Here is a 27,012-nt window from a genome sequence, read left to right on the forward strand (position 1 = left end):
ACAGCCCTTCAAATTCTTAAAGAGAGCAGTCATGTCTCCCCTCAACCTCCTCTAGTCCATACTAAACAGCTGTTGTTCCTAAAGCTGTGCCTTTCCAAGATCTTTCCATGCCTTCCCCTTTCCTCAGCAGCCTCCCATTTGTCCCAAAATTCTTCTCAGACGATCAGAGAGCCACATATGCAAAATATGCCACAGGAGAGAATAATGCAGACACAAATAAAGTCTGGGTAAATAATTTTATGTGATTCACCCTTATCACTGCTCCACCCCCTTCTGCTTGCATGACTCTCCTGACCCTTAGAGAGGAGTTTTGGCATACATTCTTAGGCTGTTTGGTAAAGGGCAAAATGGGGAAAGAACCAATCCACCAACACCTTCCATGAACTCTCTCTCTGGATCTCCTTCATGCTTATTATCTGAACCCTTCCTAATCTGCTTATTATCTGAACCCTTCCTAATCTGCGTAAGAGCATCTTACCTGTAATGTTTTTTTTACTGTTTAGATGTTCATCTTCCAGGCCTTCAGCTGCTACTAAGAACAGAATTTCATTTATTATATTAATATACCTTTGAGGGGGGGATAGTTTGCACCTATGACCTTTTTTTTAGGTGCGGTGGATACCTGAACTGTGAATATGACAAGTAGATGTTTCCACACACATTAAGTCAGTTCTCTCCTCCAGGATCAGAATAAATATGTTGCGGAAAGGCCACAGTACTATCACAATAAAAAGTGGGATTGGAAAATGGGACGATTAATTGAGAAGTACTAGTTAACAAGTGGGGGACCTGCGAAACATTCATGGAGCAGGGAAAGCAAAGAAGAATTATTTTCCAGCTCGAACCTTTCCTGCTTTTAGACAGTTACTGCAACTACTCTGCTTCAGCCAGGAGCAGGTTTTCCTGGACTTGGATTTCAAACCTGTTCAGTGGACAATCACCTTTGCTTCACCTTTCTGTTCTGCATCCAGTTTAAGCAGAAAGACTGTGACAGATCTTCTTTGGAGAAGAACTGGACTTTTGGGGCTGCTTACACATGACAATGATTCTCAGAGGCATTTGCAGCGACAATGGAGAGTCTGTATGGCACTGTTCCTCATGCTTTCCTTGCTTCAGTCACCTGTGACCACCATTATCCCCGTGTCACCAGAGGGTTTTTCAAGCCTTTTTTTTTCTTTCCAAAATCAGCAATTGCCATATCAGTATCATGTTATAATGTTATAACAATCCGCTTTCTTGGTCCTCTGAATCCCCGGATTTAATATAAAAAGGCAACTTTCTGGTCCCTTTTGTTGTGGAGATATGAGGGGGAAAGCATATACCGTTTCACTGAAAAGGGCTAGAGATTTACATTTTTCTAAAAAAAAAAACAAGAGCTGGAAATTCAGAATAATTGCCAGATAGATCATTATAACCCTATAGTGATATGTCAATTGCCATTTTTAAAAATAGCCTTAAAAAGTCCTCCAGTAGTAGGCGCAACTGGTGAGTGTAGGGAAACTGAAGCAAGGAAAATGGTGCCGATGCAGGCGAGACCTGCAAAAATGCATACCTTTCCATCCGCATGGCATATAAACATGCTTAGACTGCAATTTTCCAAAAGAGATCATACCAAATCAGGCCTGGGAAAGACTAATGAAAACCAGGGGGAAACCCAGAAAGTAGATGATTAGGGGACAATGGATGTTCCAGTCCATCCACCTTCCCCCCCCCCACCCGGTTTGGATGCCAAACCAAAGCAAAACCTCCATGTTGAAGCATCCTTGCATCCATAAAGGATAATCTCTGCCAAGTCAGATGGCATCACTGGGAATGAGGACTGCCTCCTAGTTTATAGGATAAATGAAGGTGGGGCAACTGGGGCTAGATGCAAGGCCCAATGCATGCGTCCATGGAGGCCAGTTCTCCCCTCCCCCTCAAGCCCTTACACCAATTCTTCAAACCATCTCAAAGCTTATGGACTACCTTTTGTGTGGGGGAGGGGAGTTGAGCTCAGATGATTAGAGGCCAATTGCTCTTCCTTTAAAATGAAAGTCCCATTACATCGTAACGGATCCTTTGAAGAACAAATTGTGTTGGGAAGATGTGTATCTGAGGGTGGCTTTCCCCCAAGACCAATTTACCCTTCCTTTAATTCAGAGAAAACAAACTTCAACTTGACTTCCAGTCATGGTTGGCCAAGATCTTGCACTGATGTGCTATATCACCGTTGCTAGCATTCACTGGCAACATGAGGACAGCTAACAGGTGCAGCCCTTGGTCCCAAGCTGTTTCGATTGGTTTGGGAACCAAGGTTCCCCCCCCCCCCCACCATCATGGCTTAAATTTTCCCCCAGCTTTGCTCTCCCAGTGCATCTGCTATTGGTACATTCACTTTACTAACAGTCCATTGATGTCAGGGAACATCCCTTGATCAGGACCACACATTTTTTACCCATGTTTGTCTGCCATAGGCACTTGGTTTGACTTTTTTAAAATTCTGAAAAAGTTAATGACAAATGCAAAAGGGACTTAGGATCATACTGACTGCAAAAATAATTGGAACAGAATTCTAGAGCAGAGTTCTACTACGTTCATACCCATTAATTAGTATATTTGAGTGCTTTTTAAGGCTGTCGTCATAAGTCAGCTGTGACGGCACAGCAATAACAACATTTTAAGTATGAGGACTGTTTTTTAAAATAAGTATTAAAATAGTAATGTTTAAAAAAGAGAGGAACAGAAACCTACCACTCTACGTCTTAGTGAACATCATGACAAGCAGAATGGTGATGAATGTCATAATTAATATGCCAGCCACAGTGGAGCACACCACCAGGCCAACATGGTAAACGCTGTAAGAATATACAACACATTCATTAGTCCTGCCCTTAAAACTACCGATTGCTTGGTAAATTTGAAAGGACATGATTAGGCTTAGCTTTAGTACAAAACATTGTAAACGTTTAAGGATTTCTCCTAGATAAATCAATAAACATATTTCTGGTATGCAAGGAAGTGGACAATCTATACCAAATGACAATGTTTCTGTTACCATTTTCCAAAATTGAACAACTCTCGGGCATTTCCATCACGTTTCCAACATGTATGAAAAAATACATGACAATATCAACATTTTTCATCTATGTGTTCAGTCCAGTAGGGGATAAATGCCATTGATTGGTCATTTTTACAATATTTTCTCATATATTGAGACTGATAGAAAAGGTGGAGCTTTTATAATCCTAAAACTCTAGGCTGACATGTTAATTTTGCATTCTAAATCCTTTGACAATCTCTCCATTTATTTTTTATAGTCTAGCTATTTCATTCTATTATCAGAAAGTAAATATTGGAGAAGAGTTTCTCCCTCCCGTCTCTCAATAGTTTCTCAAAACAAGTTGTTTTCCTCAGTATTCTTCCTTTCCTTGTTTGAACAGCCAAAAAACTTCTTATTTGCAATACAGTGATCTTTTTCATAAGGCATCAGCCGATTATTATTTATTAGCTTATAATACTTTAAGCAATCATTTTTCCCCAGTTCTTTAAAACTAACAATATCAGACTTTGACTGTACATCCCTTATAACTGAAGAAAAAGAGGAGATTACTGGTGCAATTCCACTGTTGAATGTGTGCCTGGTACTCACTGTAGCATTATCCCCAGATATGAAATAACTATGTTCTAATCTGTCAAACATTTTTTCTGCTTGTAAAACAAAACAAAAAACAAACAAACAAGCAAACAAAGATGGGATTTTATATTTTTTCATATAGTCTAATAAATTCAACATTGTCCTTAGGTGATCTGACATCCTGTAATAAAGCTAGATTAATCTGGGTTAGAATATTTTTTAAATTATAAATCAAAAACCTGATATACAGGCCAGTATTTTATAATCACAATTTAGACTAACTGGTCTATAAGAAGTAGTTAATATTGTATCCTTACCTGGATTTTGAAGGATTTTCTTTCATGTTGGTGTCAAATTTTAAGTATTTGAATTTATTGGCCACTTTTAATAATATAAGACCTTGAATGTTAGCCCAGAGCCTTATTTTTGTTTTGTTTTTAAGTGCCAAAATTACTTTAGATAATTCTGTTGGTGAATCTAAACTATTAACATCTTCATCAGTTAATTAAGGTGGTTTCATTAGTAACATGCTTTTGCAACATGAAGAATGTATACAAAGCCTCCGTGCTAAATTCAATGAACCATGACATTTATGGGTCCTCCAATGGAAATCTGGAAGTTCTTTAAAACCTAAATTCTACCATTGCACTTTTGCTCAAACAATTTGCTTGGAACTATAAAATGGGAAAACAGGAAGAGAGAAAGAACAGATCTGCCAACAAACACAAATGCCTCTTTCCAATTATTTTAACTACATATTTAATTTTAGTACCTTGGTTTATCCTTCTTGGTTATTGTCATATTGCCTTTATTTTTCTGTTCTGAAAATAAAAATAAAGAAAATAAAGAATTAGACTTTTGCCCGTCACAGTCACTTTTCACAGACTTCTCAGGATCTAGCTATCCTGATTGCTTAGTCACCCCACTCCCAAGATTGTGTTAAGCAACAATGGCCCCAACAATGGGCATTTCACTGTTTCTTGCTTCTAACCAGTAACTTTTTATTTTATTAATGGCTGGACACTTCCAAAAATGCAGATATTATTTACAAATTAGTCAATTTAGCCATTGTTTAAATCCAATACTACAGAGGCTGAAAATAGAAATGAATTTTGAGAACAATGATTTTAAATATTTCCTGGATCATTCAGGTTATAGCTTTATTGGTTTTGGGCTGTAAGTTTTCCCAGGCTAACCCCTCCCCCCATATATAAAAAAAGAAACAAGAGCTGAAAAAACTAGGCTATAACTGTTATTCATGATACACCCTTTGAACATGAGAAATGCCCCTTTTGCCGTCTAAATTGGTACAGTCCCAGGAAGGCTGCACCATGTGATTTCTCTGCCTCTGTAGACTGGCCTTGAGATCTCTGGAATTACTTGTATGTGAAAGGCATTAATCACATTACTAGGAACTGCTCACCTTCTTGAATGATTACTGTGATTTTTTTTAAAGGTATAATATTCCAACCATCAAGAAACCCAAACCAGTATATCCCTGAATCTTCCAGTTGCAGATCTGACATGAATAAAGAAACACAGCCGTTTCTAGAATATCTTATACTGACTCTTTGGTTTGGTTCAGTAGTTAGATACTTCCACCCTGGTCCCAGGACATGTACAGAGGCTTTGAGATCACATTCTTTCTGCAGTTCTCCTTTGCACCAGACTTTCTCTGTTTTCAGATGCTGCTGTCCACAGAAGCCCACTAAACTGAGGGGCTTTCCTTGCACCACCGTCACCTCTACTGGTCTCCATTCGGTTCTGGTTGAACTTTCAAAGGAAGTTGTTCTTAATGTAGGAGATGAGACTGTTGTTGTGCGAAGTACTGAAAGATCTGAGTGGGTAAAAACGGTAATCAGTACATAGTTTTCAAAACAAGAGTTTGTAACCTGCCTTATATAGTAAATCAGACTATTGGTCCCTCTTGCTTAGAACTGTCTATGCAGAATGGCAGTGGCTCTCTGAGATCTTTCCATGCCCTTTTACCTGGAGACTGAATCTGGGACTTTCTTCGTGTCAGTAATGGTCTCTACCACTGAGCTATCATGCTGAAGTTGGGAGACTTCAGGGATCTCTAAGAGCAGCAATGGATCCAGCCAACATTTTCACTCAGTCTCACCTAATTCTACTCCTCACAACAGCTTCCATTCCACATGGCTTTTCCCCAGGAAGGTCCCTTGTTCCCCAGTAGAACTTTTCTGGTGGTTAAAGAGGATTCCTTTCTCCCTTTTTCACAAGTGGAAAAGCTGGTTGGACCCAGCCCAGTACATAAATGTTCCCTCTCCTTTTTTTCCTGAGATTTTTTTGCTTGCTCTGGATCATACATATTCTCCGCCCTCCAATCAAGTGTATTTGTGTGAAATATAATTCATTAACAATAGCACAAGAGAGAACTCAGAAGCAGAAAAGATCCAAACCTTCCCTATATTTGTGTTTTCGCTGAAAGCAAGTGCTCCAACCCTCATGCTGAAGCAGAGGAGGCTGTTTGGTTTTTTCCTTTGTCCATTGCAGGATTTTTTTGAGGGGAGGGAGCTTATGTACACTGATGCCAGGATGAGGAGTTCCTCCCCCTCCAGCAATTAGCTGCCAAGGACTCCTCTAGCCTCCTGGTCTATAGATTTATCTGAAGATCACTTTCTAGTACAAGGAATACACATTGGCTTATTTGTTGCATGGAATCAGATCATCTTCCTTTAAGAAAATACTTCTTTCCTCAGATAGCAGGACTACTGCTCTCCTAAATGCTGCCTAGAATGTGGATGCAATTGTGTCCTACTAGATAGTATCCACAGCATCACTGATGATCAGGGGTATGAGTCCCTTCAAGCTGTGACTATAGATTTCAGCTTGTAAAAACTGAAGGAGATCACAAAATGTGGCGAAGCTCATTGTCAAGTTCATTCTAACTTGCAGTAAGGCTTTACGCTTTGCCTTGAGGTTTTAAAAATAAGCCCCAAACTTACTAAGAACAGAAGTGGAGAAACAGTTATGTCTTCTTGACAATTGTGTTTTAGAGGTAGGTGGGTAGTCCATAAGATTCCTTCCAATCACTAGGATGCCCACATAAAGGGTATTCATTATTGACTTATATTGATTTTTACAATTTAGTTAAAACACACACTTTGTGTGTCTATTTCTAAACATTTTCTATTTTAATCATCATTTTGTGCACCTCTTTAGGTATAATTTTAGTGTCATGACTATTTAAAGCTATATCTACATTTTCATTCTATAGGTATCCCTTGATGGAGAGTGCCCCAGTCTGAGATATGTCTTGACCTCATACTTTGTATTAAAACAATCTCTATCTACTTGGCAATCATTTTTATTGGTGTTTATGATGAACTATTGTCTCGTGAGATTGTACATGAATATGCTTTTGAGCCACAGCTGCCACATCCTTCTCCAAACTTCCCTAAATTCAGACTAGCCAACTTCAGTCCCATACAAGTTCTCGCTTGGTAATGCCAAAGATTATTGTCTTTGCCAAATAAACATCCCCCCTTTTTTGCACACTTTATTCAGCCTGCTTTAAAAAAAAGGAGACAAATACTAGCACTAGTCTATCCCATCTGCAACAAGACTGGTCTCCATCATGCATGGAGTGAATGTTATGCCACTGCCTTTGAATCAAAGCTTGCAGAATTATCTTGCAAATGCTAAGATGCTTTGAAGTGATCATACCGGGACCAAACTCTGCTTAGTTGCTTCTTCTATTGCTTCCTGATTTCTGCTAATCCTGCCTCTGCTGGACACTGGCATAGGCCCTAGAGCACTGCTGTTGTCCACTAGTACCTGACTTCTGTTCTTTGCAAGGAACTGTGGAGATATCAACTATTAAACATGGGTTTAATAGTCCTGGAAATGGCAATTTTATTAGGAGGGAAAGGCCAGCGATCTAGGCCAAAGAATTCTTATTACTCTAACCATCTTAGGTTTCCAAGGATGCCTTGGGGGAAGTCATGACAGTTAAGCAGGTTCAAAATTAATATGTTTACAGTGGAGATATACTGTTTTGTTATATTTAAATCATTATGGCTAAAGAACATAAGGTGGATTAAAGCTTTGGTTCTTTCCCAGTTCTAAGCAATTCTGCTAAATTGAACCAATTTTATAATACATGGTGCTATATATCTACCAAACCAGAGCTGCAAGTGATGTAGTGTGACTTCAGGTATGGACAGGGCATTATATCAGGGCTAAGATTGCACCCAAAACTGAGGCACTGGTGGATTGTGGGCTATAACTAACAAATCATACTGTTGCAGGAGATTCCAAACCTATACAGCACTACATATGCAATCACCTGACCACAAGGATGGATGAAGACTGAAGGTGTACCCAGCTATGCATCCAATGCATGGCCATCCTTTACAGTCCCCACACAATGGCAACTCCACCTCACACTACTTCTCTACCTATTCATGCCAAAGACGGCAGCAAAATGTGGGCCAGCGTGATGAACTCATAGGATCAACACAGGTCATGTAAATTTGTATGCACTCATAGAATCATAGAGTTGGAAGGGACCACCAGGGCCATCAAGTCCAACCCCCTGCACAATGCAGGAAATTCACAACTACCTCCCCCCTCCACACCCCTAGTGGCCAGAAGATGGCCAAGATGCCCTCCCTCTCATCATCTGCCTAAGGTCACAGAATCAGCATTGCTGATAGATGGCCATCTAACCTCTTCTTAAAAACCTCCAGGGAAGGAGAGCTTACCACCTCCAGAGGAAGCCTGTTCCACTGAGGAACCACTCTGTTAGAAAATTGTTGTCGAAGGCTTTCACGGTCAGAGTTCATTGGTTCTTGTAGGTTATCTGGGCTGTGTGACCAAGACCACGGTCACACAGCCCAGATAACCTACAAAAACCAATGTTAGAACATTCTTCCTAATGTCTAGATGGAAACTCTTTTGATTTAATTTCTTTTTTTATATATATAAATTTTTATTAAATTTTAACAAAACATACAATATATTAAAAAAATTATTAACAGAAAAGTTAAAAAGTTAAAAGTTCTTGAGCAACAGAAAACAACTCGGCACCCTCCTCGGCACTCATAGTTACCTCAGAGACTACCCATTGTAGTTTTCTCAAAGCACTCACCTTTATGAACCACCATATTAATTGTTAACAAATTGGTAATTTTCTGGCCATCCAGTCGCCCAAACCAGTATAGCCCTGAATCCTCTACTTCAACAGCTGTCATGTGTACAGAAGCACAGCCTTTCTTTGGATCTCCCAGTTTGACTTTTTCATTTGATGCCATTGTTAAATTCTTCCATTTTGGCTCTGAGAAGATCACAGGATTTCTGGGGAGACATACTTTCAGCTGTCCTTTGCACCAGACTTTCTCTTTGTTCAAATCTTCCTGGCCACAGAAGAGAAGGAAGATGAGGGATTCCCCTTGCAATATAGTCAATGCTTGATTTGTTTCTGCTGCGTTGGGCCTTTCAATGGAAGGAAGTATAAGTGTTGTAGGTGAATGAGTCTTACTCAGCACAAAAGGACCTTGGGCAAGAACAGTAAAAATAGTGCAATTATAGACAACTTACAAACAAAATTCCTTTGACCTTTCAGGTTAAGGGATTCACCAAATAGGTGATCTTGAGCTAGGAGCTGAAAATGGGGAGGCACAGAATTTTCCCTCTGCCTAAAATGAGCTGAATGCTCATCCAGTGTGATGTTGGAGAGGCTGAGCATGTCCACAATGGGGCATTGAAAGGAGGCAAGGGTACGTTCACTGCACATCTTTCCATGCAGTCCCTACACATCCTAATCTCCAGCCCACACTTCACGTGGAAGCACACATGGAACTTGCATGAGCTGTGCTGTCCAAATGGCAGTAGACACACAAGGTAGGAACCCTACTTTGATGGGTTCTCAAACTTCTGGTATAGCATTCAAGTGTTTCATTAAGGGTGTAAGTAACTGCAGTTTGAAAATATCCTAAGTGTTATTTTCTCTTCCAATGTGTCAAATATGGGTAAATAAAAGGGGAAAAATCTGTAAATGATCAGAGGCCCTCACTGGAAAGTGAGAAGAATGTGTGCCTGATCCAAGCTGTAAAGAACTGGCTGCTGAACTGGTATTGTGGTGAATCTGGCAATATAACCAACAATGATAAAAAAAACAAACTGGCACAAGGGATTCAGATCCTAGCCATGAGGTCTGGACTCCATGCACAGATAGTGCGACTGGCTGCTATCCTAGGTTTACTCAGAAGTGCCACTGAACCAATGGAATTTGCTCTCAAGTAAGTGTGCACAGACCTGCAGCCATAATTAAGTGCTTTCCCCACATTGTTGCCATGGCTTCCTTTCCATTCACTTTGAACACATACTCAAGTCTATGCCATTTGTGGCGTCTAGCCTTCATTCACATTATATAAAAAAGGTAAAGGTCCCCTGTGCAAGCACCAGGTCATTCCTGACCCATGGGGTGACATCACATCCCAACGTTTTCTAGGCAGACTTTGTTTGCGGGGTGGTTTGCCAGTGCCTTCCCCACACATTATATAAACATGGGTGCAAAACAGGTAAACTGGACTTTTGGGGCTCAAAACAGTGTGGTTGCAATTAACCTCTTGGACAAAACAGGATATAGAGCTATCATTCATCATTTGTTTAGTTTTCTGTTTGATGGTAGCTAAAATTGTTTCCTCCTTTCAGAAAAAAGGGGAGAAAAAAAAGCGGTAATTGCAAAAGCAAATAAGCAGACTCTAGTTATATAATTAATTCAATCCCATACGGGTGTGTTTTGCACTTCGCACTATATTAATGCTTTAATAAACAAACAACACTTGGATGCTGATGTCCCCAAATTAAGAACATTTCTCTGTGCCTTACCTGTTAGAACCAGCATGAGCAGGAAACGAGAGAGCTGCTTCATCCTGCGACTGAATATTGCTTTCAGAGCAGAGTAGTCAGTGGGTCAATTTTCCTTTGCAGGAAGCAACTAAAATACGCATTATCATTGTCTGTCACTTGGTGTTCCAGATCACTAGTGTTGGTTTGGCGATCTAGGAAGATCATTTAAACACATCCTGAATATCATTGTGTAAGTGTAGGAAGCTGCTGTGTGTGTGTGTATGTGCCTTTAAGTGATAGGGCACTGGCTGTGCTGGATAGTCAGAGATAAGGAGAATTCTGTCACTGGCAACATCCCATCCCAGCATGATTAGACTGTGCTATGGCTATGGAGCACATGTGTCATTTGGTGATTGTGACATAACTCTTAGTGGTGACAAGAGTTAATCCCCCAGGCAGTCAGTGACTCACTAGGACCATCAGATTGGCTGTAGGAGATACACAGGAAAGGCACAAAGCTGTAAGAGAGTATAAGAACTTTTGTTTCTTACCACTTGTTATTAGTAAATGAAGTTGTGCTTATTGCTAACTGGCTTTCTCTTTTCAGAAGACAGGAAAGTATCTGAATGTAGGCAATGGTATTAAAAACAACATGTCCTAATTTCCTTATATCTTATTAAATTCTTAGAGAAAGATTTGAAGCTACTGCACTAATAACTTGATTATGTTTTAGATTCAAACAAGCAGGGGAGCCACAAGGGGTTGTGTGTCATCTTATTTCCCTCTCCCCCACTATTTACTCTTTCCCTTCCCTGAAAGCCCGCACAGCCTCCCCTCTTTTCCTGCTTGCTTTCCTCTTCCCACTCACCAGCCAGCCTACCTTTATTTGCTACCCATCTTCGGCTTTCCCTCATCCCCTCCCTGGGACTGTCTCTCCCCAGGACACTCTGGCTGAGTTGCATGGTGCCAGCTCTCAAGCCTGGTTGTGTGGTGCTGGCTGCCAAGCTGGGCCCAGTTGCACAGTGGGGAACCTGCCCTTGTATCTCCCTCCTGACACTATTTTCTCATTCACTTCTCCTGGCAGACCCCATATCCTCTCTCATTTCTCTGCTTCCTTCTTTTCTTCCCACTCACCAGTCAACAAACCAGCCATTTATCTCCCCTATCCTCAGCTATATTTATCATTCATTTACAATTTACACCCCACCTTTTTCCACAATGGGGACTCCAAACAGCTTATATCATTATCTTCCATTTTACTTTAACAACAACCCTGTGAAATAGGTTAGGTTGAGAGAGAGTGAGGTAGGTTAGGGGGGGGGGAGAGAGAGAGCCCTCCTTCAAAGGCCACAGCAGCTCTGGCAAAGGTCCTGCCCCTCACCTTTTACTGACAGAAACTGAGGCTTGATGGGTGACAATATTGCTGTGGTTGCTTAGCAATAGCCACTGAGGTCTCAAAAGGCATTTGTTTCTTAAATGTATTATTTTGGGGGATTTTAAGCCCCAAGTATATTTTTTGTTTAGATTTCAGTTTTTTCCTGCAAACCTGGGGCTTTTCTTGGGTTTGTAGAAAATTTGTCTGTTCTGTTCATGGTCCCAATCTCCAGATATAAGTATCCATAGATAGAACCACACTGAGAATTAGATATATCAATAGTGCTTTTATCCAGGTCTTTATTCAATGTTGTCTGCATTTAGGAACCATGAAGGTGTATGGATTTGGGCTATTTGAACCTTTAATCAGTGGAAACTCCTCTATCATTGTATCACACCTTCAGGATAGCAAAAGTGTTAAAAACCACCAACATGGGGTTATATTATTAATTTCCAACAGCTTGGGTTGATCAATGAATGTGGATGTATATGCCACATGTAGTTTGGTAAAGTGATCCTCAATCCAGCTTTAGAATTTAGTAAAATCTGGAACCTGATCTTTCCATTGGACTTTCTTTATGTTGCTTTGCTGTATCAAGAAAAAATACCCAATGGCCAAGTTTTATTTATTCTGCAAAAAGTTCTTTAACCAAGAGAAATTAGTTCCAGTGCTTGTGGTATGCAGGAGTCACAGGCTAGAAAGAGGATACCGGTATTGCAGAATGGGAACAGAGAGACCACAGCAAAGGGTGCTATCATGGTTGTCCTATTTTTGTAGCATGCTGATTTCCTGGTTGCACAATGAACTTAAAAAAAAAAAAATAACAACTCTGAATTGAGATCAGACTTCCTGAGGCCTTATGTTTGTTCAGCAGTTCTATTTGCACACAGTTAAGAATATACTTCCAAGCATTCCTCAGCAGTAATTCTGTCTACCCTGTGAAATGGACTTGAACTTTCAGCCTCCTTGAGTCTGAAATCGTTGAAAGAGGTTTGTATTTTAGGCTTCTTAGACTGTGCACAAGGAATGTATATTTTATAACATTTATTGAAGGGTTTCAGCAGTTCTGCAAAACTATTACATAGACCATAGGATAATTCACAGTCGGTAGCCGTGTTAGTCTGTTTGCAGTAGTCAAAAAGGGCAAGAGTCCAGTACCACCTTAAAGACTAACAAAAATATTTTCTGGTAGGGTATGAGCTTTCGTGAGCCACAGCTCACTTCTTCAGATACAGCTAGAATGTGAATCCATCGGTCTTTAAGTAGAGGAACAGTATGTAAATGTGAATAGCAGGCTTGATGGGATTAGGTGTGATATGCAGAAGAGTCTGTGATGTCCAGGGGAGAGATGGGTGTGGAGAAATCAGCATTGGTAATTGGAAAGAGAAACTGCTGAATTACAGTTGGTATTCAAACTAAAGTCAATGCATTTACCTGGGCTGAATAAAGACCTTGCATTCATGGCCCATTACCAATGCTGATTTCTCCATACCCATCTCTCCCCTGGACATCACAGACTCTTCTGCATATCACACCTAATCCCATCAAGCCTGCTATTCACATTTACATACTGTTCCTCTACTTAAAGACCGATGGATTCACATTCTAGCTGTATCTGAAGAAGTGAGCTGTGGCTCACGAAAGCTCATACCCTACCAGAAAATATTTTTGTTAGTCTTTAAGGTGCTACTGGACTCTTGCCCTTTTTGATAGACCATAGGCTACAGCTATCCCAACTTACCAGGGACAGTTCTGTTTTTCTGTTACATTTCCTTGGTAATTCAGCCCAATATTTTTTTATTTTGGGAAGGCCATGTTAAAAAAATTAGTATGAGTTGCAAGAATTTACATTATTCCAAGTTTTCTTCCTTTCCAGGGTCTATAGAAGTTAAATCAACAAGGATACACATTTGCCTGTAGTGCAAATGTGTGAACATGCATGTACATGAACAAAAGGGAACCATTTTTTTTTTTACCCAAACTACCATTTGGCATTGATAATTAGGGTTCTCGATTCTTATGCCAAAAATTGGATGCCCTACCCCTTTAAATCTCCAGCTGAAGTAAAAACACACACCCAGACAGCTGTGGTTCTGTAGCATGAGATTCTATTTCCTCCCTCCTCACACCATTAGAGAGACTTATATAGATTTTTTTTTTAAGCTTGGCTTGTGAAACACTGATCAGCCACAAAATTCCTTATAGTTTATCGTGTTAGAGAGAGACGCCTCTGCCTCGTGAGTCCATTTTTTTCTCTTTTGAGCGACCAGTAACCAAACAAGACGCTTGCACAATCTTTTATCTTTTATTAGTCAAAAAGATTATTTTTATTGAGCAAGACAGAAGAAAATAAAGACATAAGGGAATTAACCCCACAGAAACTGTGGAAACACATGCTGACATTATCAGCTTTCCAAGCATTACTTATATTATAACTGATGATAGTTGTTTAAAACAAATCAGGTTTTAGCTTTTGTCTCCGCTTTTAGGGATTATCAAAAAAGCCCAAAGTACCCAGTATCTCACCAAGACATCTCACCTCTGCTTCTGAGACTTCTAGTCAGAAAAATTTGATTTGCTTCTCACAGGAGTGCTTATTCATGGGAAAAAATTATCAGTCTTATCTTTCTCTAAGTTTGGTTCTCACAATCATGTGACTATTTCTAAATATCGGATTGGTTACTCTAAATAAGAGATAGCAACACAGGTGCAAATAGCCAATCAGCAAGTGCATATGAGATACCAAGATATGAAGGCCAATCACAATTCTTAAAAAGCTGTTAATCACAATTCTTAAAAAGCTGTTTTCCTGTAATTGTTCCAAGTAACCTTCCAAGACAAAGAATAATCTAAACAACAGGTGTGTAATCTCACATCAACTTGCAAAAAGGGAATGATATCATTGCTACTACGACAGTCCCACGTTCTCTCCACACTCCAGCTGTGATTCTTACCTGTTGTGTGGCACAGCTGGAGACTATATCAGCTATAGAAGTGCAGATGATAGGTCTGCAGGGGGAATAGGTGAGATGATCTGCAGAAGGGACAGGTCTGTTGCTTTCTCTTCTGCTTCAGCTGCAGATTTGAAGAGTAATGCCTGGCGTCTGAGGCAACAGGAGGCAACCCAAGCAATCTGGACATCTGTATGAGTTATTATGCTTACCCTGTGAAAGCATTCAAGGTGTTTCCTGTGTTATTTGGATATTTGAAAAAGCTACTTTATACACATTTTATATAGTAATTATATAAAAATAATCAATGCATGCCTTCTCTCTCCAAGGTACTTCTTACTATGTATTGTTGTCCATCCACGGGGATTTCTTCATTCCAACAAGCATCTCCACTCATTTATATCACAACAAAATTTAATCTTGTTATTGTAATAATTATTTTTAGATACACTTTGCAAAAGAGAGGAGATCCCTTATATACTCTCCAGATTATTCCCGATACAGTATGGTTACAAGTGCCCCTACAGGCCACATCTCTTTGACTGGTGACAGCAAAGCAATTGTCTCCGTAGGCAAAACTTGGCTTTGCAAGTGAAACCACAACAGTCTTTGTGTTGGGCATGGGGTGAAACAGTAAAGCAAGCAGGTCTTCCTTATGCAGTCTGTATCTGCGGTAGCCACTTCCATGCGTCTATCAGTGAATTCTGACTTGGGCGAAAACGCATGGTCGCTTTTGCCTCCTTTATTCCCTGTTTCAGCCAGGATTTAGCCAGGATCGAACGCACGTTCGGCGAAATGCATGCGTTCGATCCTGGTTGAATCCTGGCTGAAACGGAATAAAGGAGGCTAAAGCGACCATGCGTTTTTGCCCTTGTTCTTTGTCTTCCTTCCATCACATCTAGTTACAACGATCTTTTCCTGTTAGGCTGGAAACAGGAAGAGTCATCCAAGTTATAAAACGAAACGAAGCAGTGAAATAAATACAGCCTATGACCACTGTTACCCGTTGTGGTTCTCTTCTGCACTTGGCAGAGGCTACCAGGTGTGGCTGAATTTTTCTTTTTAGACAAAATGAGTTTCTAACACGATCATGGGCAAAAATTAAAAAAATGAAATATATCCTAAAGGTTTAGAAACAAAGCAAAAGAAAGCCACCTCCCTTCCAAACGTATTGTTTAAGACCACATGATGTGCAAGTCCATGGCATTTCCCCTTCCCACTCCTCTAATTTGAGACTGGGAGGACAGACTGTCTCACAAGCATTCGGAGTGTTTTTACAAGTCAGGTTGCCAACCTGCAGGTGGGCCTGGAGATCTCCTGGAATTACAAATGATCTCCAGACCACAAAGATGAGTTCCCCTGGAAAAACTGGCTGCTATGGAGGATGGACTCTATGGCATTAGACCACACTAGGTCCGTCCCCTCCACAAACCCTGCCCTCTCCAGGCTCCCCTCCCCCCCCCCCCCCGCAAATCTCAAGGTATTTCCCAATCTGGAGCTGGCAACTCTATTTACAAGATTAAAATGTGCAGAATTATGTGGGAAATAAGATGAGTTTATTGTATAAATCTTCCGTCATTCAGGTCTGGTTCTACAATGAAGATGGCCTCCTATTTTGGCACAATTCAAGAGAGGCCAATACTTATGAAAGCACTACAATAATCTGTGTGCAGACTGCATCAAGTGCGGCCTGTCCTTACAATGATTGAAAATGTTCCCCAGAATCCTATAGCAGTGGCCCTGAGCTACACTAAATTCAGGGACTCCTCCAGGTACCACTATTACAGGTCAAGAGGCACTCACTATGCAGAAAGCGATATATAGTCTGCGCTCCCATGCTACTTTTATTATTTTCTGTTCTTGTGCAAACTAAATATGGACCCCAGAACAACCCATGATATTGTAGGGAGATATTCTTAGTTTGGGTGGGGATGCCCTTACCCTGTTTTTCTTAGACTGCTACAAAACATTGTCTGCCTAGCCTACGGTTGCCAACCTCCAGGTATTAGCTGGAGATCTCCTGCTATTACAACTGATCTCCAGCCAATAGAGATCAGTTCACCTGGAGAAAATGGCCGCTTTGGCAATTGGGCTCTATGGCATTGAAGCCCCTCCCCTCCCCGAACCCCGCCCTCATCAGGCTCCGCCCCCAAAACCTCTGCCAGTGGTGAAGAGGGACCTGGCAACCCTAGCCTAGCCCCAGCCATGTTCTGTCTAAGGCTGCAAAATGCTTGAGTCAGTCCCACCCTCAACCTCTATTGCCCTTACCTGTACTAGTGATGTTACCTGTTAACGAGAGGAGCTGATGCTCATTTTCTCTTCTGCTGCTATCCTCCAACCTTCTGTTCTTCTGGCTCCAGGCAATAATCAAGAGGACTATGACAACCAGGCATTTGAAACCCAGGAATCCAGCCGCAAGGAAGTGGAGATTGATTCCAGCAGTTCCTATGGTGCTTTGGAAAGTCACAAATGCAGGATGGTATTAAGCAGGGAATTTAGTGTGAAAAGTTATTTTAAAATGAAGAGGGGAAACGGTGAGTTTTCAATAAACAACCTGAGCTTGCTTGATATGGTTGCTGACATTTTAAATGCTTACACTTCATTCTAAAAGCTAACAGACGTTGACTTTATAAAACGCCTGTTTTTCTACCTAGTATGTATGGGTGCAGTTCCTTTGATTTGATCCTGTCTGTTACACATGCTGAGGATCTAACAATATGCCTCCTAGTCCTCTTGTCCAGAGTGTTGGCCCTGGTCTTGGAGATGTGCATGGGGGCAATTCAGACTGGTACCATAGTCAATGGGGAGAGGAGGGTATAATCTTTTTCCCATGCACCATTCTCCTGATCTGAAATAGCCCCAGGGAGCCACTGTTAGCCTTGTTGGGGAAATGTACATGTATTGATGGGCTACAAGTAAGATTCGTTAATGGGGCAAATAGGGATTCCTTGGGGCCTTTTCAGACATGCAGGTGACATGCATGTGTGTAAAGTGCCGTCAAGTTGCAGCCGACTTATGGTGACCCCTTTTGGGGTTTTCATGGCAAGAGACTAACAGAGGTGGTTTGCCAGTTCCTTCCTCTGCACAGCAACCCTGGTATTCCTTGGTGGTCTCCCATCCAAATACTAACCAGGGCTGACCCTGCTTAGCTTCTGAGATCTGACGAGATCAGGCTAGCCTGGGCCATCCAGGTCAGGGCGCAGGTGACATGAGGTCTTTGTAATGTATTAGGCTGTGACTATCTGGCACACCAGCATCAAGTTTGTAAATTTCGTCCAGATTGCTTTTTAGTTCCTCATTTCTCAAATGAAAAGTTAATTAGTATGCTACCTCCAGGTACTAGCTGGAGATTTCCTGCTATTACAATTGATCTCCAGCCGATAGAGATCAGTTCACCTGGAGAAAAATGGCCTCTTTGGCAATTGGACTCTGTGGCACTGAAGTCCCTTCCCTCCCCAAACTCTGCCCTCCTCAGGCTCTGCCCCAAAAATCTCCAGGTATTTCCCAACCCGGAGCTGGCAACCCTATTTGAATTCCAAGTGATTTGATTTCCTAAGAATTAACATATTTTAAACCTGCGGATTGGATTTAGCAACCCCTTTGTATGAGAACTGGGCATCTTTGCTGTGCCCCACCAGCAGATCATTCCAAACTTGGGAAAGTTGACTCCTGGGTTCAGAAGTCTGCACTAAGGAGGGGGAAGAGACAGAGGGCAATTTCCCCTCTTGCTTCTCCTTTGTGCAACAGTGGGGGAACCCTTTCCTCCTACTGGCTATTTGTCAACTTTCCTGGGGTAGTCCCAAATGCTTAAAAGGAAATATTATGCAGGGGGTGGGGGTAGCTGATTATTACTGTTTTGAAGATTTAAAAAAGACTTAAAGAGGGCATCATCTGAGGGTACAAGTCAATTGCTCAGCCCTGGGTCTTCCCAGGCCATCACGAGTAGGAACAAATATCAATGTAATGCAAAACAATTAGTACTATACAACATATAAACATACATGAATGATGTCAAATAAATGTAGAATTAGCAAAACAACAGAAATGTAGGTCTTCACATACACAATAGTCACAAACATCTAGTCTAGAGAAAGAGAGCCAGAGCTCTTCTTTTACAGTTCATTGTGTTTTGAAAATGTTGCTCCTGTCAAGTTATTTGTAAAATCCCCTTTACTGCCAAGTCCATACTGGAGTATGGCAAAGGGTCCAAAATCTTCTTGCAGAAACTATAAGTAGGCTGGTCTCTGATCCAAACTTGAGTGCTAGAGAGGGTTGCTGCCAAATCCTTACAAAGTCAGACCCTTCCCCACCCATGCTTTTTACTCTGAAACTGCTTTTTTAAAGCTGTTGTTCTCCTGCTGGAGGTCTGTGACCAGAAATAATCTCTGCCAGGACAACAAACACGAGCACAAGATGAGTTCATAATCTTCTACTGTGCCACCCATACTCTTGTGCTTTACAAGTAGGGTTGCCAGCTCTAGGTTGGGAAATATCTGGAGATTTTGGGGGTGGAGCCTGAGGAGGGCAGGGTTTGGAGAGGGGAGGGACTTCAATGCTATAGAGTCCAGGGAGACCTGGTTTGTTTTGTTCTGTATGCTGTCTATCCGTGCACTCGACAATCCAAATCAAAGTTGTATTACCCTCTGAAATGGCACAGCTGGAGAGCCCAAGTGGGGGAAATCTATTAAATCCTATTGTAGCAGTTGTACTTGTGCTATCAAATCACAGCAAGAGGGTACATGTGGGAGTTGCAATAAAATTTTGTAATTTCTGTCAGAATAATCTTGTATATATCCCTGGTGAAATGCTGCAGTTAAGAAGAACAGAAGATGAACTGAAAGTCTCTAAGGAGGTATCAAATTCAATAGGACCCAGAATTCATCCCCCCCCCCTTCTGCAGCACAGAAAAAGATGATGATCAGGGTAACTCTGGGATGTGATTTTATAAGTTTCTCAGAGTATGGCAAGAAATTTAATTGCAGTGATCGGAAGTATTCAAATACCTCCAGTCTGCTGCAATTTAGTCATGTGAGGTTTTTTATCCTTTGATAGTCTTTTGACTCTTCAGATATTTAACAGAACTGGCACAGGTAGGGTTGCCAGGTCCCTCTTCACCAACGGTGGGAGGTTTTGGGGCAGAGCCTGTGGAGGGCAGGGTTTGGGGAGGGGAGGGACTTCAATGCCATAGAGTCCAATTGCCAAAGCAGCCATTTTCTCCAGATGAACTAATCTTTATCAGCTGGAGATCAGTTGTAATAGCGGGAGATCTCCAGCTACTACTTGATAGTCAACTACCTGGAGGCTGGCAACCCTAGGCACAGGCTTTGCATGGTGTGGCATGTAGTCTGCTTTTTTGGCTTCCTTGGTATGCATTCATGCATCATGGCCAAAACGTAACTTGTGGAACTTGAGGCTATATTAACTGGCTTTAAGGAGGAACAGGCCACAGCTCAGTGGTAGAAAATTTGCTTTGCATGAAGAAGGTTCCAGGTTCTATCCCTGCCACCTCCAGTTAAAAGGATCAGGTAGTAGGTGATGCAAAGGACCCCTACCTGAGACACTGAAGATAGGGTTGCCAACCTCCAGGTGGTGGCTGGAGATCTCCTGCTATTACAACTGATCCCCAGGCAACAGAGGTTAGTTCACCTGGAGAAAATGGCCACTTTGGAAGATGGATTTTATGGCATTATACCCTAATGAAGTCCCTCCCCACCCCAAACCCTGCCCTCTTCAGGCTCCACCTCCAAAAACCTCCAGGTATTTCCCAACCCAGAGCTGGCAACCCTACCTGCAAGTCAGAGCAAATAATACTGACCACTGTGTTCAGTAGGATGAAAATATCCTAAACTGAGTCACTTTGTCTAGTCCAGTAGTTCTCTTACTAACCCATCTACCCTTACTGGTCCATTTATTCCAGTAGTACTCACACACGTACATGAACCTTTATTGGCATAATAACCACATTTCCAGATGCATTTGTATAGGTCCGGTAGTACTCTTTCTGTCAGTGGCTGTTCAAGATTTCAGGCAGAAATTTCCTCCAGCCTGTTACCTACATTCCTTGCTGGAGATGCCTGGTGCTCTACCTGTCAAATGACCTCTGCAATAGAATATGACATCAAGGCTCTGCCAGCCAGTCACCTGTGTGGGAACATTATCAGTTTCTCATATACCTGGTAGCCACTAATGAAACTGAGCCACAGAAAAGGGAATGAGCACACTATGATTGTTCCTCTGGCAATGGGGCTCTGGAGCAAAGGCAAGATTGACAGAGTGTGATCTGTATAACACTCTAACAGTAGCAATCCAAAGCAGAGTCCCACTCCTCTAAATTCATTGAAGGGTATAACTCTGCTTACAGCACTGTTAGGCCATGGATCAGTACCACTATCATTGGTTAGGGCTCTGCAGCTATCACCCTTCATCACTAACACTATTTTAAATGATCTGCTATGAGCATGTTCCTTGTTGGCATTTGGATGCTGTATTATTTTGTCTTAGTGTAGTGAGAGCTGCCAAACATTTGTGTTTTCTCCCTGTTGTGTTCTGTCCAGTTCTCGTTAGGAACACATCTATTCTTGCTGATAGGCCAGAGTACCTAGGCTTAGAAGGGTACATCCCATAAGCACTGATGCAAAGCATTGGCTGAAAATGAATGTATAGTTTTACCTGGAGATGCTTTGTACTGCTCTGGGCTCTTCAGGTGACTCAGTCTCCCATGTTCCTGCTGACAGAAACACAACACTTTAGTGGCCAAAGACTATTACACTAGGACACTGTAAGAATCAGTCCATTATCACAACTAGTACTAGAAAGATGGGGGGCGGAATGTGACATTGGGACTACCAGTCACTGATCTGTAGCCTGAAGTTTATAATTTTTATGGAAATAAGAATGCCTATTCAGGAAGGAAAAACACACTCTGGTCTTTTATGCATGGCTGTTTTCATTCACCGTCACACCTCCGGTGACTTTGGGTCTTTGTGCTGATTATGCATGCCATTTCTGACCACCAGAGGTCGCCTCGCTCTCCCCCCGCATTTTCAGAGACCTGTTTTATCTCAAATTTGAAAATGCGGGCAAAACGCTGGGAAATGCAGGGGGAGAGCGAGGCGACCTCCGACAGTCGGAAACGGCAAGCACAATCTAAACAAAGACCCAAAGTCGTCGGAGGGGTTATGGCGAGTGAAACAGCCGTGCATAAAAGATCTGTGTCAACTTTTTATTTCTTTTTGCTGCTGCCTTAGTTTGCCTGATGCCAACCACGCTTGCTGTTCCTGGGGCCGGGCGCCTTGCCATTGCCATGCATCTGAGATTGAAAAGGATTATTTGTTTGATCCAGCCGCTGCCATCTGCCCCTATGAATTTTTCCAACCAAGGCCTGAAACCTTTCTCTCCTCCACTATTGCCCACACCCCTCCAGCTTGGATACCTGGGGGGCGGGGGTTCACAGTTTTCCCAAGGACTGACCTCTTGTATACAAGGGAGGGGGAGACATTTATCCACCTGGCTCTCATGGACTCGTGGGGGGCGATTTCAAAACCATCTGTTCCACTAGAGAACCCCAATTGTTGAGATTCTTCGATCCTCTACATTTTGTATATATATTGAAATCATTGGCTCCCCCGTTATTTTAGCTGTTGATTTTCGCATTTTGTACTCACTGTTTTAATTTGTGTTCCAGCATTTATTTCTTAGGCTGTTGTGATTAGATTTCTGTAGCTGGTTGTTGATTTGGTTCCAGCTTTGCTTTGTAGTTAGATATTGCCATTAGACCTTTTTAGACAGCTGTGTGTAATCAGATAGCATATAGTCCACTTTATTTAGATTATGCATTTACTTGCTCCAAATAGTTTTCCAGCTAACCATTTGAATTCTTTTTTGGGGGGTTAATAAATAATATATTTCTTATCATCTGGGCAAGGTCTTCCTGACAATTTCTGCCTGTCACTGTGTCTCTGTCAACAATGCTATGATCTCGGTGTGCAACCGGGCCGCTCTGCAGGAGGCCGCGAGTTGGCGGCGGCCGCCATGCCCTTGCTGGGGGCACTGAGGGGCGGCGTCGCGCTCTGCGGCAGTGCGCAGCTACGGAATGAAGGCAGCCGGCAACGGCAAGCCGGTGACTCACACGGGGTTTATGAGGAAAGTGACTACAGGCAGATTTGATTTGTTGGGTGACAGAAAGAGGTAAATGAGAACTTTGCCATTGATTTAATTGCTGAGGAACCTGTGACTGAAGTTGAAACCAGAGTCGTCTCTTGCGATGGTGGTGGTGGAGCTCTGGGACATCCAAAAGTGTATATAAACTTTGACAAAGACACAAAAACGGGAACATGTGGCTATTGTGGACTTCAGTTTAAGCAGAAACACCATCACTGAAGTTGTCTTCTTGTGACTGCAAAGCTGTCTGCATTTGTGTTATGCTGTCAAATATATATATATATATATATATAGCCAAAAAAACAAAAACACCCACAATGCTATGATCTCAGGTGCAGTAGTCAGTAAGACCAATGCATTTGAGGTATACTGTAACACAAATCTGGGTATTTAAAAGGCAGCAGGCAGGCAGGACACTAGGACACTGACCTCGCAGAACCTTCAGCATCACCTTGCACAGGGTGCCCATGCTCCCCAAGAAGTCTGTCTTATACTGATACAGTCCGGCATCCTCCTTCTTTAGTGGGCTGATGGTCACTGTGAGGATCCCGTTCAGGATGTCATCAGCGATGGAAGTGGTGCCATTCCTCCTCTTGAGGAATGGCATCCAAAAACGCCGGGCAGTGACAACATGCTGACACTCGGTCTGGCTGATGCGTCTGCACCAACTCTTTTCTCTCCACTGATTCTCTTTGGGATTGTAGGTGCAGTTGATAGAGATGGACTCCCCTTCAATCCCATACACGACTGCATGATTATTTGCTGCGTAGGCATCTAGGAAGTAGAGAACAGTTGTTATTACAAAATGGAGGAATGAAACACACCAGAGTGTAGTACTGGAGCCATATCTCCTACAGCTCGTATGATCTGTATGTCCAAAGCCTACCCTCTGAAATTCCTGCATTGTTTATATACCAATATAAGGAGAAGATGCTTTGAATGCAGGGTGTAGATCCAAGTCAAGGAATTTGCATATGCATTGTTCTTGTGAGAGTTCAGCTTGGATCAGACCTGAAGTCCCTAAAATCTCATTGGATATAGAGAACCAACCAGCTGCACTATTGGTACAGAACTGGGAGAGAGAGGCTTGTATTAGAACCTACCTTGATCATGTATATTGCCTCTGTTGAGGCTGGGTAGGGACAGCCTGAACTTCAGACAGATTGCTAAGAAGCGAAGGGGGCACACTGGTGTGAAGGCAGCTCTAATCAATACAACAACAGGTGTGGTGAGAGGCAAAGCAACCTGAACCAGTTGCTTCAGGCAGCAGATTCCTTGGAGGCATCTGATTTGCTGCATCCAGTTGCAAAACTGTCTAAGGTCAGGCCAGTAAAGTGCAGTGCAGTCATTCATATCAAGAGAAACAAGGTGGCAAATTTAATACCTCTCCACTGAGGATGAATAAAGTGGCCAAAATGAAGAATAAGAAGCCCATCCTCCACAATTCTGCCACTTAGATTCACAGCCTCATGCTGCTTTTTACGGGAAAGCTACAGATGACGGTGTGGTCATGTCTAGTAGGGTTTAGAATAGTCCTCTGTCTTTTACTTTCTGGGACAGGAAATAGAACACCTTGGCCAACGATCTAGCATTAATCATATTCCCATCCTACAGAATACTTTCCAATATATTCTAACCAGTTCTGCTGACATTTTGATATATTACATCTCCTGTTCTTGCTCTGACCTGCCACAGAGGCCAAGAAAACAGGAGCTGAGCTTAGGCAAAATTTGAATCCTCCATACTAATATATATGGATTTTGCACTAAAAATGTATGCTGCTTTGTGTAGTGGAAACCAGAAATGTGCTCATTAAATATTTCACATGTTCTCAAGGCTTCCTTCCCATCTAAAGTCCATACGGTAGACCTGCTGACTGGAAGCAACTTGGAGGTAGTGAGGATTATGCCATGACTAAAGGACTTTCTCGTCTGGGGTATCTCCTCTTCTGCCCTTCCAAGATAGCCTCCTCTTAGCACTTTCTGGGAGAAGAAGCTAAGATGAAAAGATACCCTGGGCTGGTTTGTTCAGCACTTGGTGACTCAGGGACAAACATGACATTACAGTAGCATGGTCTAACTCAGCGTCCTGAATTCATATAAACAGGGGGGTTGAAGGTCATTTAGCACACAGGATTAGTGGGCTAGCAGCCTGAATAGCCATGACTTGTGCTGACCTCAGAGCTTGGAAGCTAAGCAGGGGTTGGCCATAGTTAGTACTTGGATGGGAGACCTTCCAAGAAAAACTGGGATTGCTACACAGTGGAAGGCAGGGACAAAGCACCTCTGCTCATCTCTTGCCTTGAAAACCCATGGTCCTGGGGGTGACCATGAGTTGTCTGTGACTTGACCACACACAATTATGATTAGTGGGCAGGAAGGGGAGTTTGAGACTTTCCCCTACCACCCATAGCTTTCCCCTTGAAACTGTTTCTTTCCTGACATTTTTCTCCTGCCAGGGTTCATTTTGACCTTGGAGCGGTACAGGGAGAAAAACAGCTGTGCCCAGCATGAGAGAGGGGAGCACCATCACTGCTGATGCACTTTACATAGCCTCAAAACCTCCCTCTGCTCTATATAAATGTAGCAGCAACCCAACTCTTAATGTCTGACTTGGATGTCAGCTGCCTATTGAGTTGTTGAAAAGTATTGTGTTTGAGTTGGTATCTGAGATGTTTAATCTGTGATGGCTCATTCACACATGCAAGTCATCATCGCCTGATGGGCATGTATGTATGAACTGGCACAGAGAAAAGCCCAGGAGATGACTGCTTCTCTGCCCTTCGGATGGCAGGATCTGAGGCTTCATAGCCTTACATCTTACACACAGAATTATAGAATGCTAGGACTACACAGCTGGAATGGATTTGGTGGACATTTACTCAACCCCCCCCATGTTAAGACTCAACCTTTTATGTATGTACTGATGCACAATATCCCTAGCAGGTTATCCTGTTTCATGGCATGCAGTTTACATAGTGCCACAAGCACACAGCAGAAGCGAGCAAGATGTGCCACACCAGAAGTGCTTGGAAAGGAAAGCAATAAGCTTGGAAAAAACTGTAAAACCAGATAGCTAAGCTTGGGTAGGATTAACTGTCTCCTGTCCTCAGAATCATGCATACAGGCCAGGCCAGTCAATTTCTGACCCATTCATTCTGTACATGGCATCACAATCTGTTCTGAACATCTGAAGCTCCCACTCATCCAACCCAAAGGGGCTTTAATTTCTTACCTGACAAGGACACTAAGATGACAAGATGTACAAACCTCTCCATCTGGCTCTGGCAGATCAAAAAAAAAAAAAAAAAGATGTTTCCAACACAAAGGGAAAAGTAGGTCTTGCCCAAGGACAGAACTTTTGCCTTACTGTGCATAAAGGCATAAGAACAGGAACTTCTGCTGCTCTCTGTCTTTGGGTTAAGCAACACACCAGTGAGAAGTCTCACACTGGCTGAAAAAGTGGGCATCAGCAGTGACATGTATCACAAGCCTGGGTCTCACCCATGAAGGGGGAGGGAGACTGATACATCAGAAATGGAAATAGTGACATTAGGCACTGATGATCAACCATCACCTCTGCACCTCAGACCAAGCCTATTAACTCAAGCTACCTGTGTCTCTGGATTCAGAATGGCCCTTCATAGGCTATATAAATGAAACCTACAGTGTGTGCCATATTTATCAAGCTTGGCCCACTTGTTGGATACACAGTGTGAGCACTTGGACAGGAGGGGCAGACTATGTTGAATATAATATTTCTCATATCACAGGGGATTGATATGACTACATCCCAATATCTTTTAACTGGAGAGCAAATAGTTAATAGTGAACTCAAAAATGCTTTATGCTGTTAATGGCATCTTACGTATGAGATCTTGACATCTAGCAATTTTTTTTTTTAAAGTAAGGCACAAACATGTTTAGCTCTCATTAAAATGGAGAACAAAAGTTTTATGTACAGCTGAATGTGTGGGCTTTTTGTACAGGCATTTTTATACATGTGACAGAGCTATAACAATGGTTCAGAAAGATGCTTTAATAAAGGCTGTGGACTATACTTCTGTGTACAGTACCCATACTATCTGTTGCTATCAT

General features: G+C 42.1%; 1 protein-coding gene across 1 annotated transcript; it reads right to left on the reverse strand.

Moving 5' to 3' along the window:
* Positions 1-15,629: 15,629 nt before the first annotated feature.
* Positions 15,630-26,204, reverse strand: LOC130473620 (triggering receptor expressed on myeloid cells 2-like). The gene is made up of 5 exons (XM_056845180.1): positions 26,150-26,204; positions 23,345-23,689; positions 21,425-21,479; positions 17,024-17,208; positions 15,630-15,681 (listed from the first exon to the last, which is right to left on the reverse strand). Exons 1-5 carry the CDS (start codon positions 26,190-26,192, stop codon positions 15,677-15,679), a joined length of 633 nt encoding a protein of 210 aa, XP_056701158.1. The 5' UTR covers positions 26,193-26,204; the 3' UTR covers positions 15,630-15,676.
* Between the last annotated feature and the right edge of the window lie 808 nt (positions 26,205-27,012).

Source organism: Euleptes europaea, chromosome 2, assembly GCF_029931775.1.
Source record: "Euleptes europaea isolate rEulEur1 chromosome 2, rEulEur1.hap1, whole genome shotgun sequence".
Lineage (NCBI taxonomy): Eukaryota > Metazoa > Chordata > Lepidosauria > Squamata > Sphaerodactylidae > Euleptes > Euleptes europaea.

What these genes read in the sequence shown, in the direction of transcription:
- LOC130473620 (XM_056845180.1), bottom strand. Translation starts at nt 26,192, where the DNA reads ATGGAGAGGTTTGTACATCTTGTCATCTTAGTGTCCTTGTCAG. An exon ending in CATCTTAGTGTCCTTGTCAG is followed by an intron (nt 23,690 to 26,149) that starts GTAAGAAATTAA and finishes TCTACTTCCTAG; the next exon opens with ATGCCTACGCAGCAAATAAT. An exon ending in GCAGTACAAAGCATCTCCAG is followed by an intron (nt 17,209 to 21,424) that starts GTAAAACTATAC and finishes GACTTTCCAAAG; the next exon opens with CACCATAGGAACTGCTGGAA.